General features: G+C 40.3%; 1 protein-coding gene across 2 annotated transcripts; it reads left to right on the top strand.

Annotated features, from left to right (window-relative positions):
• Positions 1 to 11,295: 11,295 nt before the first annotated feature.
• On the top strand, positions 11,296 to 16,069 carry LOC109892920 (tripartite motif-containing protein 16-like). Of its 2 annotated transcripts, XM_020485804.2 has the most exons (6): positions 11,296 to 11,926; positions 12,152 to 12,232; positions 12,416 to 12,649; positions 12,938 to 13,097; positions 14,402 to 14,563; positions 14,637 to 16,069. In XM_020485804.2, the coding sequence occupies exons 1-6, from the start codon at positions 11,351 to 11,353 to the stop codon at positions 15,173 to 15,175; spliced, it is 1,752 nt and encodes a 583-aa protein (XP_020341393.1). In that variant the 5' UTR covers positions 11,296 to 11,350; the 3' UTR covers positions 15,176 to 16,069. The 2 variants fall into 2 exon arrangements, with proteins under 2 accessions (XP_020341393.1, XP_031682672.1); XM_031826812.1 differs by lacking the exon at positions 14,402 to 14,563.
• Positions 16,070 to 17,525: the final 1,456 nt, after the last annotated feature.

The raw sequence follows: 17,525 nt of genomic DNA, 5'->3' as shown, positions 1-17,525 counted from the left end.
GGCACCATCCCTACAGTGAAGCATGGTGGTGGCAGCATCATGCTGTGGGGGATGTTTTCAGCGGCAGGGACTGGGAGACTAGTCAGGATCGAGGCAAAGATGCTTGATGAAAACCTGCTCCAGAGCGCTCAGGACCTCAGACTGGGGCAAAGGTTCACCTTCCAACAGGACAACAACCTTAAGCACACAGCCAAGACAATGCAGGAGTGGCTTCGGGACAAGTCTCTGAATGTGCTTGAGTGGCCCACCCAGATAGTGGCATGTATTCATGGATGCCAAGGGAAGCCAGACTTACCAGACCCAAAATATTGACCAAGAAGAAAATACAAAAAAATATTTGGTCTCTGTGTTTCATAATCTTCCTTCAATTCGCAAGAGGCTGAATATACCTCACCGGAGAAAGCATCCGAGCGAGCGTAACAGCTCCCCTCTGTCACGGTATGTGTAGCCCATCAAACTGATGCTGTCTGGTCAAAAAGAACATTGTGTTTTTTAAATTATTATTAACCCATCTCTCTTCGGAGGACAAAAATAGCTGTTTTTGTTTTTACAGCTTTTTTGTTAGAGTTAGATATACATACATTTTACATACATGGTCCTATCATATATATAAAACCCTCTTAGGCCTCACTCCCCCCTATCTGACATATCTACTGCAGCCCCCATCCTCCACATACAACACCCGTTCTGCCAGTCACATTCTGTTAAAGGTCCCCAAAGCACACAATTCCCTGGGTCGCTCGTCTTTTCAGTTCGCTGCAGCTAACGACTGGAACGAGCTGCAACAAACACTCAAACTGGACAGTTTTATCTCAATCTCTTCATTCAAAGACTCAATCATGGACACTCTTGACAGTTGTGGCTGCTTCGCGTGATTGTTGTCTCTACCTTCTTGTCCTTTGTGCTGTTGTCTGTGCCCAATAATGTTTGTACCATGTTTTGTGCTGCTACCATGTTGCGCTGCTACCATGTTGTGTTGCTACCATACTGTGTTGTCATGTGTTGCTGCCATGCTATGCTATTGTCTTCCTGTAGGTCTCTCTTTATGTAGCATTGTGGTGTCTCTCTTATCTCTCTCCTGGGCTCCTGAGTGTTGCAGCTTTCTAAGCCACTGCATCTCATTGCAAGAGGTGTCGCTACATTCCCTGGTTCGAATCCAGGCTGTATCATATCTGCCTGTGATTGGGAATCCAATCGGGTGGCGCACCATTGGCCCAGCGTCATCCAGGTTTGGCCGGGGTAGGCCGTCATTGTAAAAAAGAATTTGTTCTTAATTGACTTGCCTACATAAATAAAAGGTAAAACATTTGTCATGATGTGTGTTTTGTCCTATATATTTATTTAATAGTTTTATTTTTAATCCCAACCCCGTCCCCGCAGGAGGCCATTTGCCTTTTGGTAGGCCGTCATTGTAAATAAGAATTTGTTCTTAACTGACTTGCCTAGTTAAATAAAGGTTCAATAAAAAATGTTTAAAAATATATATACAGCATTCACATGACAATATATGCTACATACAGTACCAGGCAAAAGTTTGGAGACACCTAGTCATTCAAGGGTTTTTCTAGGGTTGTACTAGATTTCTACATTGTAGAATAATAGTGAATAAATGAAAACTATGAAATAACACATATGGAATCATGTAGTAAGCAAAAAAGTTTTAAACAAATAAAAATATATATTTCTTCAAAATTCTTCAAAGTAGCCACCCTTTGCCTTGATGACAGTTTTGCACACTCACTATTCTAAAATGAAGAAAATAATACAAATGAAGAAAACCCTTGAATGTGTACGTGTGTCCAAACTTTTGACTGGTACTGTATATACTGTACCTTACTTTGCTCATAATGATGAAATGTTACAAGAATTGTCAGTCTGTGAGAAAAAAAGAAGCCTGCACACAGTTTGATCTCAGGTTTGCACGATTATCCCAGCATCAGTACACTTTTTGGATGTGCATTTTATTGCCTTGTTTTTAAAGACTGAGATCTATCTAATCCATGGTATTTGCTCATTGAGTTTATAGATGGTGTGTGGTGTCCGAGTGGTTTTCAGCACAACTGTTTAAGGGGCCACTGACGAGACAGGGTATAGGGCCCCTTTGGCTCCTATTGTGTGATTGATTTACAGGCACTGGTCAGAGCTATGGATAAGGGGCACTTAGTCTCTGTAAATACAGGGGCCACAATTTCATATTTGTTGTGTTGTGTATATCAACATGACATAAATTACCAAAGCAAATTGAACATCAATTTGTGGAGGAATGCACATTGTTGGCTTGCTTTCTTCCCAGGGTTGCTCCCATTTATTTCTGTTATACATTTGGAGACTGCTAGAGCTTCCTCAGTGTTTAAGTTGAAATGTAGGTTACTGTTCTATTTTCGGTGAGGACTTTCATCTGCGTTACTTCATATTCTATATTCTATCGTCAGTTGATTAGCTTGAAAAAAAAGGAGTATTGCCACAGAAGGAGTAGCCTATTGCCAAATCGTCCATTGGGTACTTGGATTTCACTTTGCCCCCTATAACACCTTCTCAACTCAGTATTTGTCTCCATGTGTAACAGTGCCTTTAATATATCAGCAACTCCTCTTAGTTTCTGCCTGTTTGATGTAAGACATCTAGCAACATAGAGATGTTACCATTGCACAAAGATTGGCCAAGATCACATTTTGTCATTATTCAAAAGGAACAAAATGTAGCGTCTTCTCCCTGCTTACACATCCTTTATGGTGAATACTCTCACCACACCGTCTGCTGACATCAGGGTTTCTCATTCCTGCTCAGTGATCTCATGTGTATACTTAGTGTCGCAGACTTGGCGGAGTCTCTATAAATACAGTGTACTTCTCCTCAGAGGGGAGACGTACCGGCATAGCATAGATGAGCATTCTGTCTAACCCCGCCTCCCTCCCACTGCCCAACCCGCAGAGTGCAAAGTCTAGGGCATTCTGCTCAACACACGTCTCTCTGTGTTTTGGCATTCCTCAGTTCAGAAGATTGTTTTCTAATACGCTGTCGAAGCCGGGTTAATTGTGGCAAGTGTACCATGGTGATATCCATCACTCAAAACTGTTTCACCTCTATGTGTGCGGCATACCTTTTAGTGATGGGGGGAAATCGATACAATTACATATCGCAATATTATTTTTGGCCGATATTATATTGCTATTTGACTTCAAGTATCGATTTGTAAAAAAAGTGATATATTTGTTAACGTTAGTTAGCACTAGTCGTCTGTACCTACGCCAAAACTCTGGTATTTTTCTTCCTATAGCTTGTTCTTCATCTTCTTTATAAATAGTGAGCCAACATGTTTTCAGCACTTTTATTTCCCTGACTGATCAAAACTAGTTCTCTCTCTTTTGTCTCTCAGACATAGTGAGCAATATGTTTGGAACATCAAATTGCAGTATCGAATCCCAATACACATAGAACTGTGAGAATCGCAATACATATCGTACCGGCACCTTAGTATCGTAGTAATTTTGTAACTGGAGGTCCTGGCAATTCCCAGTCCAACCATTAAGGGTGTTAGTCGTTCCTCTCACAAAAGCTTAGGTACGATAGAGTGAATAATACCTATGAATCAATCCCACTATTAAGATTTTGATGTGTTTGCATCTAAAAGCTGTATTTGCTATAGTTGGTTACATGGCCGAGGCTGAAATCAATAAACAGTGTTCAAAAGAACACAATATTGGATTATTCATTTATCCAACAACATTTAGGCAGTCTTGTAAAGGACAAACCTCTATCCATTTTACTAGATCTGGTTAAATTTTTGTTGGAGATCTAGCCATATTGTTTTTGCCCCAAAACCACCAAATGAGTCTTTAGCTTCTGTAAGAGGAAACCATGTGGGAGGAACTGGATGACCTCTTCTTTGCTCCAGACCCGACAGATGTTAATTCTCTCACCTTCAAACTTAATGAACTGATCGATAAGGTCGAGCAACCTGTCGGTTCCAATTGGAACAATATGTGACTCACCACCTGGATTCGGTCATATGTGTCACATTTTGTTATTTTTTACTTTGGATAAAAGTAGAGACTCAGAGCTACAAAATGGTATATTATACACAGCATTTGATGGATCATGTCAAAGAAATGCTATAACCCTCAGCCATATCCAGTGGTGTAAAAAGTACTAAAGTGTCATACTTGAGTAATAGTATAAATAATTTCTAATTCCTTATATTAAACCAGACGGCACGATTGAATTTTTTTTTTTTTTTAAATAGCCAGGGAACAATGTATTAAGTATTAAAAGTAAAAATATAAGCAAACCAGACGGCACAATTGTATTATTTTTCAATTGATGGATAGCCAGGGGCACACTCCAACACTCAGACATAATTTCCAAACGAAGCATGTGTTTAGTGAGTCTGCCAGATCAGAGGCAGTATGGATGACCAAGGATGTTCTCTTGATAAGTGTTTGAATTGGACAGTTTTCCTGTCAAAATGTATGGTAATGTACAGATACCACAAAAAATAACTTAAGTAGTACTTTCAAGTATTTTTACATCACTGCCCAAATTCCTTCACAACAGTACATTAGCATACTTTATATACTGTGTACACATGCACGTATCACATAGGATTACATACACAAAAGGCCATGCAACCTAAATTGAAACCTGAGTGAGGTGCACTTGTACAGTACATAAACCTATGCATGCACCATATATTTAAGTTGTGGACACTTGAGACGGTCACATGATGTTGTTGCAGTATGTCACAAAATCATGATACGACCACACAAATCAATACTCATTTTATTTATCAATATTTTGCTAAGTCTTGCTAAGTGGATGGTGTCTACAGAAGGTGTAAACAGTACAGCCAAATGGTTACTTGCATAGTAGCAATATCAGAAATAGATAGTGTCAATATAAATAGAATATACAGTATGTACAAGAACAATAACGATATCAGTGATATACGAGGTAGTTATATGCATACAATCAGGGGTAAAGTGGCTGAGCAGCAGGATATAAAAAAATAGCAGCAACGTATGGCGTGTATGTTAGGAGAGAGTCATGTGAAGAGGCACTGCAGATAGTGCTGATGACTGGTCCGTCCAAACCACACATGAAGGGAATCTATATTCAGAGAGCGTTTCTGTCCTGCCCTTGACTTTGGTGCAGGGCATGTGATGTCCATAGCCTCAAAAATATAGTTTGTCTAGCTGTGTCCAGTCCAGGTGGTGCTTTTACAGGCAGACCATCTATGGGAGGAAGGATGCTAGCGTTGCGCAGCAACTGAAACCTTGTGAAACCAAACTGAATCCGAACGCTCCTTGGCGACAACACCACCTGGCGTCAGAGCATTGAAGCTATAAAACAGGGAATAACAACAAAAAATCCAAAGACATTACAACCCTGCACAACCTAAATTCACCTCCCAAGTTTAGATAAGAATAACCTCATACAAAGAAAAACATTTTTTACCTGAAGTTCTGGTACTGCTTGATCTGTGGCAGCGGCCTGAAGGACAGAGTCAGGTGTTGTTGCCAGACATAGCTTTCCACCAGCACTCTACCATCCTCCAGTCCAACCAGCTGTGGGATGTTGACATATGTCACAGTGCTGTCCTTCACAACACCAGCAATCTCAGACAAGGTATTCACTCGGGTCTTTCTGAAGCCCTGTTTGATGAGGCCGAAGCACAAGTCAGGGGCAAACTTGGTGTGGCCTGTGATCAAGAAGTGAAGGTCCAGAATGTGGTAGAGCTTGTGCATGGTCCACCAGGCACAATACCAGAGCACAAACTTATTGTTTTGGCCACTGCAGTTATCACAATTCAGGTCCACATGTGTTTTCCCAACTCCATAGTTGAAGAAATTGTGCATGTAGGCAGCTCTCTTTTTGATGACTGTATGACTGGTGGATTAGAGTCAGGCGTGTTCTACTGATTAATGCTGAAAGAAATTCCAGATACAAATACTTCAGCATTATCATACAATAGATGTGAAATGGCATTCCGAGATAACATCACTACACACAGCTCATACAGGTAATGTTAGCTACTGTAGCTAGTCAGCCATCTAACGTCAGCTGGCTAGTTAACAGCAAAGTTTTAACTAGCAATACAAACCGATTGGTTAACTTTAACTAGCTATGACAAAGTTCAATGTTAGCTAGCTACCATTAGGCTATAACTAGCAATGCGAAATGGCATTCTGAGAAAACATCATTAACGTTAAACACACTTCATACACATAAATTAATCTTAGCTAGCAAGCAAGCAAGCCAGCCACCTAACCTCACCAAACAGCAAGCTTTAACTTGGGATCTTTTGTTTAGACATGTCATGTTAAATAGATAGCTAAATTAACTGTAATCCCAATCCACAGAGTAAAGTTACTAGCAATACAAACCAATTGTCATAGCATGCTAAAGTTATCTAGATTCTGTAGCTAGATTCTTAACTGTATACATGGATGACTGCAGCCACTTTTATAAGACATCCTGTGTTGTTTCCGTTTAGTTTGCACAGCTTGTTTGGCCCGTTGTGTTCCACTAATTTCAAAATGTGTTATGAAATGAGAGTCGCATAGCATGGCACGATCGTCTTCCAGAAAGTACTCCATCAAAACATTTTCCCACTGACCTTTGTTGATAGCGCCTGATAAATTCTGGGCATCACGGTTATTGAGAGCAGTAGCAACATATTTGCAGTTCTCCATGGCTAACATAATAACTTTCTGAAAAAAACTGCAGTACAAGCAGCTCATTTTATAGACACAAGATGCAACACCGACCAATCCAAACTCATCTCTCGGCATGTCCAGCCCACTCATTATCTCAGACAATCATGGCTAGCGTGAAGGTTGCTTACTTTTTCTGGGGATAAACCAAATAGGCTCATAATTTAACAATTTTATTCGTATTTACCGATGACATACAAGTTTGATATTAAGGCACATGAAAGTTCACATGTTTGAGAAAGCATTTCTGCCCAAAAAATGCATTTTGATAAAAAATATGTTTTTACATTCAAAAGGCTCCCTGTGAAGTCGTGACTTGCGACGTACGCCTGGATCTATTTTTACCTTATGATAGCTGGAGTCATGTAAAACCAATCATATGACAGCCACCGTAAGTTGCCATCACTGTCATTGCCATTAGTGTTAATTTCCTTACATTTTGCATCATTCATTACATAATTAGTTTATCTTTCTTTCCTCTGTCACATGCGTGTGGCTGTTCCTGAGGATCACTAGTAATAGTGGATCATATTAGGCTAAAGTTTTACAAGTTGGGTAAAGAATTGGGACATGTGGCCTATTTTGAATCATTATGGAACGCAGACCATACCAGGAATACCTATGTAAGAATGCTGTTCATCGATTACAGCTCAGCATTTAACACCATAGTACCCCCCAAACTCATCATTAAGCTCGAGGCCCTGGGACTCAACCCCAACCTGTGCAACTGGGTCCTGGAATTCCTGACGGGCCGCCCCCAGGTGGTGAGGGTAGGAAACAACAACTCCACCCCGCTGATCCTCAACACTGGGGCCCCACAAGGGTGCGTTCTCAGCCCTCTCCTGTACTCCCTGTCCACCCATGACTGAGTGGCCATGCACACATCCAACTCAACCATCAAGTTGGCAGACAACACTACAGTGGTAGGCTTGATTACCAACAATGACGAGACGACCTACAGGGAGGAGGTGAGGGCCCTCGGAGTGTGGTGTCAGAAAAACTACCTCACACACAATGTCAACAAAACAAAGGAGATGATCGTGGACTTCAGGAAACAGCAGAGGGAGCAGCCCCCTATCCACATTGACGGAACTGTATTGGAGAAGGTGGAAAGTTTTAAGTTCCTCGGCATACACATTACGGACAAACTGAAATGGTCCACCCACAAAGACAGTGTGGTGAAGAAGGCGCAACAGCGAATCTTCAACCTCAGGAGGCTGAAGAAATTTGGCTTGTCACAAAAAACACTCAAACTTTTACAGATGCACAATCGAGAGCATCCTGTCAGGCTGTATCACCGCCTAGGACGGAAACTGCTCCGCCCACAACCGCAAGGCTCTCCAGAGGGTAGTGAGGTCTGCACAACGCATCACAGAGGGCAAACTACCTGCCCTCCAGGACACCTACACCAACCGATGTCACAGGAAGGCCAAAAAGATCAAAGGACAACAACCACCCGAGCCACTGCCTGTTCACCCCGTTATCATCCAGAAGGCGAGGTCAGTACAGGTGCATCAAAGCTGGGACCGAGAGACTGAAAAACAGCTTCTATCTCAAGGCCATCAGACTGTTAAAATCAAATCAAATTTATTTATAGCCCTTCGTACATCAGCTGATATCTCAAAGTGCTGTACAGAAACCCAGCCTAAAACCCCAAACAGCAAGCAATGCAGGTGTAGAAGCACGGTGGCTAGGAAAAACTCCCTAGAAAGGCCAATACCTAGGAAGAAACCTAGAGAGGAACCAGGCTATGTGGGGTGGCCAGTCCTCTTCTGGCTGTGCCGGGTGGAGATTATAACAGAACATGGCCAAGATGTTCAAATGTTCATAAATGACCAGCATGGTCGAATAATAATAAGGCAGAACAGTTGAAACTGGAGCAGCAGCACGGCCAGGTGGACTGGGGACAGCAAGGAGTCATCATGTCAGGTAGTCCTGGGGCATGGTCCTAGGGCTCAGGTCAGTTGAAACTGGAACAGCAGCATGGCCAGGTGGACTGGGGACAGCAAGGAGTCATCATGTCAGGTAGTCCTGGGGCATGGTCCTAGGGCTCAGGTCCTCCGAGAGAGAGAAAGAAAGAGAGAAGGAGAGAATTAGAGAACGCACACTTAGATTCACACAGGACACCGAATAGGACAGGAGAAGTACTCCAGATATAACAAACTGACCCCAGCCCCCCGACACATAAACTACTGCAGCATAAATACTGGAGGCTGAGAAAAAAAACCTAATACATTCTAAAAGCTTTAACAAGAGCAAGGTATTGTGTTTCATTTGAAAACAGCATAACAGTTTGTAAAAGCAGAATATTTCAGGTCAGGGTATACTACAAGGTATTGTGTTTCATTTGAAAACAGCATAACAGTTTGTAAAAGCAGAATATTTCAGGTCAGGGTATACTACAAGGTATTGTGTTTCATTTGAAAACAGCATAACAGTTTGTAAAAGCAGAATATTTCAGGTCAGGGTATACTACAAGGTATTGTGTTTCATTTGAAAACAGCATAACAGTTTGTAAAAGCAGAATATTTCAGGTCAGGGTATACTACAAGGTATTGTGTTTCATTTGAAAACAGCATAACAGTTTGTAAAAGCAGAATATTTCAGGTCAGGGTATACTACAAGGTATTGTGTTTCATTTGAAAACAGCATAACAGTTTGTAAAAGCAGAATATTTCAGGTCAGGGTATACTACAAGGTATTGTGTTTCATTTGAAAACAGCATAACAGTTTGTAAAAGCAGAATATTTCAGGTCAGGGTATACTACAAGGTATTGTGTTTCATTTGAAAACAGCATAACAGTTTGTAAAAGCAGAATATTTCAGGTCAGGGTATACTACAAGGTATTGTGTTTCATTTGAAAACAGCATAACAGTTTGTAAAAGCAGAATATTTCAGGTCAGGGTATACTACAAGGTATTGTGTTTCATTTGAAAACAGCATAACAGTTTGTAAAAGCAGAATATTTCAGGTCAGGGTATACTACAAGGTATTGTGTTTCATTTGAAAACAGCATAACAGTTTGTAAAAGCAGAATATTTCAGGTCAGGGTATACTACAAGGTATTGTGTTTCATTTGAAAACAGCATAACAGTTTGTAAAAGCAGAATATTTCAGGTCAGGGTATACTACAAGGTATTGTGTTTCATTTGAAAACAGCATAACAGTTTGTAAAAGCAGAATATTTCAGGTCAGGGTATACTACAAGGTATTGTGTTTCATTTGAAAACAGCATAACAGTTTGTAAAAGCAGAATATTTCAGGTCAGGGTATACTACAAGGTATTGTGTTTCATTTGAAAACAGCATAACAGTTTGTAAAAGCAGAATATTTCAGGTCAGGGTATACTACATAAATATAAAACACAACCAGAGATAACATCAAGAAGAAAATACAAAGCAACGAGAGTGTCCTATTGGCCGGTCTCACTGATGCATCCTGGGATGAAGGTGAGTTTTGACCATTTACATTTAAACAGCCATCACTAACATTGAGTGGCTGCTGCCAACATACTGACTCAAATCTCTAGCCACTTTAATAATAAAAAATTGGATGTAATAAATATATCACTAGCCACTTTACACAATCAACTTTATATAATGTTTACATACCCTACATTACTCATCTCATATGTATATACTGTACTCTATACCATCTACTGCATCTTGCCTATGCCGTTCGGCCATCGCTCATCCATATATTTTTATGTACATATTCTCATTCATTCCTTCACACTTGTGTGTATAATGCAGTTGTTGTGAAAATGTTAGATTATTTGTTAGATATTACTGCATGATCGGAACTAGAAGCACAAGTTTTTCGCTACACTCGCATTAACATCTACTAACAATGTGTATGTGACAAATACAATTTAATTTGATTTGATACCTAGTAGTTTAAACCTGGAGCCATGCGCACGGTTCCCAACAACTAGACCGTTGTCATTACACTCATTAAATCCATGATTAATGAGTATTATTAGGGTAGATTTATAGGACTACTGTTCAACCCCTATTGTACACTTTTTTTTAACCTTCCAATATTTCATGGATTTAAAAATGTAATACGGCAACTTTCAGGGTGAATAACATTGAAAGACATGTATTTAGCGTGCAAGTGAACCTCACTTGCAAAGCCCATTAAGCACCTGCATAAGGTAAGTCTGAATACTAACTACTGAGAAGTGTGTCGGAAAGGCGTGCGCAGGAAAGGCGTACTTTCCTAAGTCTGAACGGGCCCTAAATGATCGAGGGATACTACAGTGTTTAGTATAATATTCTACAAAAGTCTATAGTAAGCACTACACGATCTTAGGTATACTACAGTGTGGAGTACAGGTTTATACAGTATACTACCATGTACTATAGTTTACTACAGAATTCTGAAGTACTATACTATTTTATAGTAAACTGTAATATTTTTTTATGTAGGCGCCCCTGCACTGGCCAAGGAGAAGATATTCACTATCAAAGAAAATAGCCCCTCATATAACTATATAGAATCCATCCAACGCCACACCCCTTGCAGGTACAGAGTACACGCACAATCAATTCTCATTTCTATAACCCTAAACACTTCTAGAGAAACGTTAGTGAACTCTGATACTCTGCTGCACTCCATCTGTGTCAGCGCCAAAATGGCAACATCCATGGATTCGATCAGTTGTTCGATCTGCCTGGATCCACTGAAGGATCCTGTGGCTATTCCCTGTGGACACAGCTACTGTATGGCTTGTATTAAGGATTACTGGGATCAGGATTACCAGAAGGGTGTCTACAGCTGCCCACAGTGCAGACAGACTTTCATTCCAAGGCCTGTTCTCAACACAAACACTTTGCTGGCTGAATTGGTGGAGAGTCTAAAGAAAACAGGGCTTCAAGCTGCTCCTCTTGCTCACTGTTATGCTGGACCTGGAGATGTGGAGTGTGACGTCTGCACTGGGAGAAAACTCAAAGCAGTCAAGTCCTGTCTGGAGTGTCTGGCCTCTTACTGTGAGACTCACCTTCAACCTCACTATGAATCTCCTACCTTTAAGAAGCACAAGCTGGTCAAAGCCTCCACACAGCTACAGGAGAAGATTTGCTCTCGTCATGACAAGCTGCTGGAAATGTACTGCCGTACCGATCAGCAAATTATCTGTTACCTCTGTATGATAGGTGATCATAAAGGCCACGATACAGTGTCAGCTGAATCAGAAAGGGCTGAGAGGCAGGTAAGGACATAAACTGTATTATTTACACAACACTTGAGCAATTAACAAGTAGTATTTGATTTCAAACATGTTTTTTTTAATGGAAACTTTAGTTACACTAACGTGCGTGTGCATACATACACACCTCCATGTGGTATGGACATTGACTTATCATAAAGTTTGACGTAGACAGACACTTTTGCAAATGGTCTATGGAATGAAAATGGAAGATTTGTTTCCCTACAGAGGCAGCGGGGGGAGAAACAGAGAATCCAGAAGATAGAGAAAGAGATGCAGACGGTTAGACGTTCTGTGAAGTCACTGAAGGTGAGTTTTGACCATTTACATTTATTCACTTAGCAGTGAGTGACTTACAGTAAACTATACTGCAGAGCCAGTGAGAACCCCAGTGAACCCTACTGTGGGGAACCTGCTTATCTGGTGTCCTGGTGAGAACGGAGTGACTGGGCTGGTTCAAATGGAACCCCTCCTCTCTCTGTGTCTTAACAGCGGTCTGCACAGGCAGCAGTAGAGGAGAGTGAGAAGATCTTTACTGAGCTAATCTGCACCTTTGAGAGAAGGTGTTCTGAGGTGAAGGAGCTGATCAAAGCCCAGGAGAAGGCAGCAGTGAGTCAGGCTGAAGGACTTCTGAAGCAACTGGAGCAGGAGATAGCCAAGCTGAGGAGGAGAGACGCTGAGCTGGAGCAGCTTTCACACACAGAGGATCACATTCATTTCCTCCAGGTGACATCACTGGTTTCGCTCTCCACAGGAGCAGGTGGCACTGCAGAAAGTGATCGTTTCAGCCATTCCCAATTTGATCCCCTTCCCATTGGTCCCACTCCTAACCCTTCAATGTTTGCAAGATCTGTACAGTGGAAGCTTCACCACTACACTGCTTATACCTATAAAGACCCTTCAGGAATGCTAACATCAAGGGGTTAGGGCCAATGGGAAGGGATAGGGAGTGATTTGGGAACGGCTGGGAGTCATCCTCAACAATAATCTATTCCCTGTTTCCTCACTCTGTAGACTTTGCAGTCCCTCTGCGTCTCTCCTGGATCTGAGGCCTTACTGAGCATCACTGTCAACCAACATGTCTCTTTTGAGGATGTGAAGAAATCAGTGTCTGAGCTGAAAAATCAAATAGAAGTTATCTGCTCTGGGGAAATTGCTATGATCTCCGCGAAAAGTAGGTCTAGGTCTTTTTGAAGGACATTGCTAGAAATGAAATGTGCTTCATCCTATCGGAGTTAATCTCACTGACATGGTGATTTCATTAGGTGATCTAATTTGAACATAGATGAATGTTTATGCTCAGTGAAGAACCACTCAAGCTGGGATTCAATGCACGGTACATTATAGCGCAGCACACTATAACATACTTTTAAAGGTTATTTACACTTGAGCTGACATTTACCATGAATGCAAGCTCTGCGAACGTAGGGAAAAATGCCTTTAAAAAGGCCTATTGTCTGCTTGGTTGCACCTTTTGCATCTCTTTGATATTTTAAATAGAAACTGTGCACCAATATTGCATTTTAAAAGCTATTTATATTGAATTTTAAAAGCTATTTATATTGAATGAGTTGCCCTTTAGTATAGACAACATGGAGAATTCAATAAATCTGAATAAAAATGTTAACCCACTTTAAACCCACTTAACCCCAAAATGTCTACAAGTTTTCATCATCATTGTAAATCCCTAGCTTTTTTGTTGCTTTGACAAAGTCATTTCTGAAGATTATTATTCATTTATATTTCATGTGATTAGTGATTCATTTAAAAGTTTGTCCTTAATTTTAAGGTCAACCTAGTTACGTGAACTGAACTCTCAATTTAATATGGCAAAACTATTCCTTAAATGTTTGATTTTTTTTAAATAAAAAAAACACCCGATGTCACATAAACATAAAACAAACATTAACATCTAATAGTCAAATCATTGTGTAAAACCTGGTGAGCTGGGTCTACTCTTTTTGGCCATTTTCTGGTGTTTTTGTGGTGGAAAATGCAGCGGGTCGAATATAACACGTAAACCCTTTTACCCATAGATAAACGGGCTTGAAATATTTTAACAATTTAAATGCATTTGTGGATCTTGCGTTCAATTGCCACTCACTGTTGCGCACAACAAGCTACCTTTCCCCCTAAACAGGATTTATTGCTGATTTAAGATGACATAGTCAACCCTGTTACTTCATTTGGCACTTAGGATAGTAAAAAAAAAAAAAGAATTACCTCTTGACATGGGAAAATTTGTTTTTGATGAAGTTGAAGATATGCTCTTTATGACAGAATGTTAAAATTAGGTGAAAAAGGTTCTGACGAAGTTACACTTCTCAAAAGGCACCCAATTGGTAGAATCCCGCTAATTTATAGTGCTCTGTGCCTTACATTGAACCCCAGCCTTAGTTTCTTGACCCGTTAACTTCTTGTATGTTTATGTAATGATCAGTGTGGACCAGTGATATTTGATGTTCTTTATCTCCATAGTGACAAAAGTCCAAATTTTTCACCCTGTTGAGCCCTGTAGTCTCACGTCATTCAGCACGCCTCAGTCTGGACTGTTAGTTGGTGAACTAGCGTCATGTAGAAATGATGCCACCTTTCAGAAGATAAGGCCTGAACCCAAGACCAGAGAAGAGTTCTTGGAATGTGAGTGTGCATGCATGTGCGTACACACACACACACACCCACACCCTTTCACCTACTTTTTCTTTGTCCTCAGATTCCTGCCAGCTCACATTGGATCCCAACACAGCTAATAACTGGCTGTGTCTGTCAGAGGGGAATAGGAAGGTGACGTGGAGTCCATGGAGTAATAAGGCCCAGCCTTATCCTGACCATCCAGACAGATTTTCCACCTATGAACAAGTCCTATGTAGAGAGGGTCTGTCTGGAACCTGCTACTGGGAGGTAGAGTGGAGCGCATTCAAGGCTTATATAGCCATCTCATATAAAGGGATTGGCAGAATAGGACGTGGTGATGAGTGTTGGTTTGGAGGCAATGATCAGTCCTGGAGTTTGGTGTGTTGTTCTCTCCTTGGCTGTTATTTCTACCACAATAACAAACGGACTGCCATACATGTGCCCCGCTCTTCCAGAATAGTAGGAGTGTACCTGGACCATAGGGCAGGAACTCTGTCCTTCTACAGCGTCTCTGACACAATGACCCTCCTCCACAGAGTCCAGACCACATTTAATCAGCCCCTCTATCCTGGGTTCTGGATTTATGCTGGATCATCTGTAAAGATACTGAACCAGTGATTAACTTTGTTGAAAATACAGGCATGCTACTGTATATGACATGTTCAACTATCCATGTTGCAAGATTTTAGCATTTAAAAAATATTTGATCACTCTTCGCAATGTCAGCGCATAGTTCTGATATCTACCCTAATAATCCTCACTAATCATGGGATTGTGGTGACAATGGTCCAGTGCTTGTGAACCGTGCTCCAGGTTTAAACTGCTACATATGGTTTGCATTCTATAATGATTCAAATAGGCTACATGTCCCAAATGATTGAACAACTTGTAATACGTTAGCCTTAGAAGATGCCCTATTGCTAGCGATCCTCAGGAACAACCACACGAATGTGACAGAGGAAAGAAAGTTAAACTAACAATGCAATGGAATGATTCAAAATGTAAGGAAATGAACACTAAAGTCAATGAGAGTTATAAATGTATGTGGGTCTAACTGGCGGTGATGTCCTATAGGGGCTAATATTTAACACGATTCAAATTGTAAAGAATACTGTGAAAAGTCCGGGCATATAATTAAAACATTCTAGAGATCCTAAATCAACTGATTTGGCGCTGTAGTGTCATTTGCACATGGCTACAGAAGGCTATAGCTTGGGTCTCCAAATTGCATCCCATTATTAGACCAGTATTTCATAAATGTCACTGTGGAAAAGGTGATTTGTTGATATGCTTCAGTTTGCTGCCGTATGACTGGTTTCACATTTGTCTCAAGGTAAAATAGCTCTAAAACAATTGTCATTTATGTTTACAATTCCCTTATCGAAACCGCTCACTCACTTATTTACTCTTATCAATAGCTCCTATCAATTTGTAAATGACAGTGAATGAGGAATGGTGTTATTTCTATCAGAAAACAAATAAATGAGATGTTCCACTTGGAACTGACAGGTTGCTCAACCGTATTCATCATTTCTTCACGCGTAAAGGTGGTGGAATTATGAGTGCATTAGGTCAATTAATCTGTAGACACGCCTCCGCCACACCTTTATTTGTTGTTAAATCTCCACCCCAAACGAATAGCGGGTGAATGGCATGCTTTTCTCATGCTTAAGTTCAAGGTCCGTATACACGTAGAGAGAAAAGAGCATAAAAAGGGAATTATTAATCCTAGAATCCTATTGACTATTGGAACTAAGACGACCCAGTCCTATGGTTCCAGTTTACTATGGAACTAAATCCTGACTATCACAGATATGATGGATTTTCACTGAGGTCTAGCTTAAATTTCACGTTTTATTTCAGTCTAAAAAAAGGCTTAATGAGAATTTATTACATTGTTGATTGCAATATTTTGGTTTTAGACAAACAGAAAAATAGACATACAGAGGGATGAGTTTCTACACAAAAATATATTGTTGTGTGTGTGTGTGTGTGTGTTAGTTAGACAAGTATTGCTGTTCGTTTTTTGTGACCAAATCCGTATTCATTTTTTTTATTGGAGGGGAGACTACATACACAATACAGAAATTCATATAATTTAATAGTTAGCTTGCATCACAGAACCAAAAACTAACAATACATTTAGTTTGTAAAAAATAACATAAAAAATAATTGTGCCTCCACCCTTTCTGAACGGCTGTGTTAATCATTTCATGTAACAGTGGAACTAATTGGTAAAAAAAAATTGTATAGATCTCAGTAGCAGTACTGTCCCAACTAGGTGATTTGCTTTTCTCCAATGCCCTTTTAAGTTCATGGAGAGAGCTTTGGGCTCCCATATCTTTAAAAAAAAAGGACTCAGTCTGGCTTGGTGTTGATTTACACTCAGAGGTGTACAATTCTTTATAGAAGCAGAATAATCTTTGGTTGATTAATTTGGGTTCTGATAGTAATTTACCTGACTCAGATTCAATAGCTGCAATATCCACTAACCGATCATTACGTCGAAGCATGTTAGCTATTAGATGACTGGGTCGATTACCATGAAAGTAATGGTTGAGTCTAACTCGATGGTTGGCAAATTCTGCTCTCTGTCTAATCAATATATTTAGTTCTGTCAGAGAGTAGTCACTACCTGAAAAAAGTGTTTGTTTACATCGTTAACAACTTTTCCAATTATGATATCTTCTTTAATTGTGAATTATTCAGTCCGGATGCAAATACATTTGCATTGTTTTCAATAATAGCTTTAATGGTGTCCCATGAAGTCAAAGGATGATAGACTGAGTTTTTGTTAATCAATATGAATTAATTCAATTCAGTTTTAAATTGGTCACAGAAATTAGGATTTTGTAGTAAGGAAACATTAAAGTGTCATCTTGTGGCTCTTTTAGCAGATTCTGAAATGTGTGTGTCTGTAAGCATTATGATCACAAGGGGGGCTGGGGAAGGGGAAAGGGGGAGGGGG

The sequence above is a fragment of the Oncorhynchus kisutch genome, linkage group LG6 (genome assembly GCF_002021735.2).
Source record: "Oncorhynchus kisutch isolate 150728-3 linkage group LG6, Okis_V2, whole genome shotgun sequence".
In the NCBI taxonomy this organism is placed as follows: Eukaryota; Metazoa; Chordata; class Actinopteri; order Salmoniformes; family Salmonidae; genus Oncorhynchus; species Oncorhynchus kisutch.
Note: the sequence above shows the minus strand (reverse complement) of the source record. Positions and strands in the feature narration are given on the sequence as shown.

Bases quoted from the DNA above. Each gene is read 5' to 3' on its own strand.
- LOC109892920 (XM_020485804.2), top strand. From the start codon at position 11,351: ATGGCAACATCCATGGATTCGATCAGTTGTTCGATCTGCCTGGATCCA. The intron at 12,650-12,937 runs GTGACATCACTG...CTCACTCTGTAG, and splicing joins ATCACATTCATTTCCTCCAG to ACTTTGCAGTCCCTCTGCGT. The intron at 13,098-14,401 runs GTAGGTCTAGGT...TTATCTCCATAG, and splicing joins TGCTATGATCTCCGCGAAAA to TGACAAAAGTCCAAATTTTT.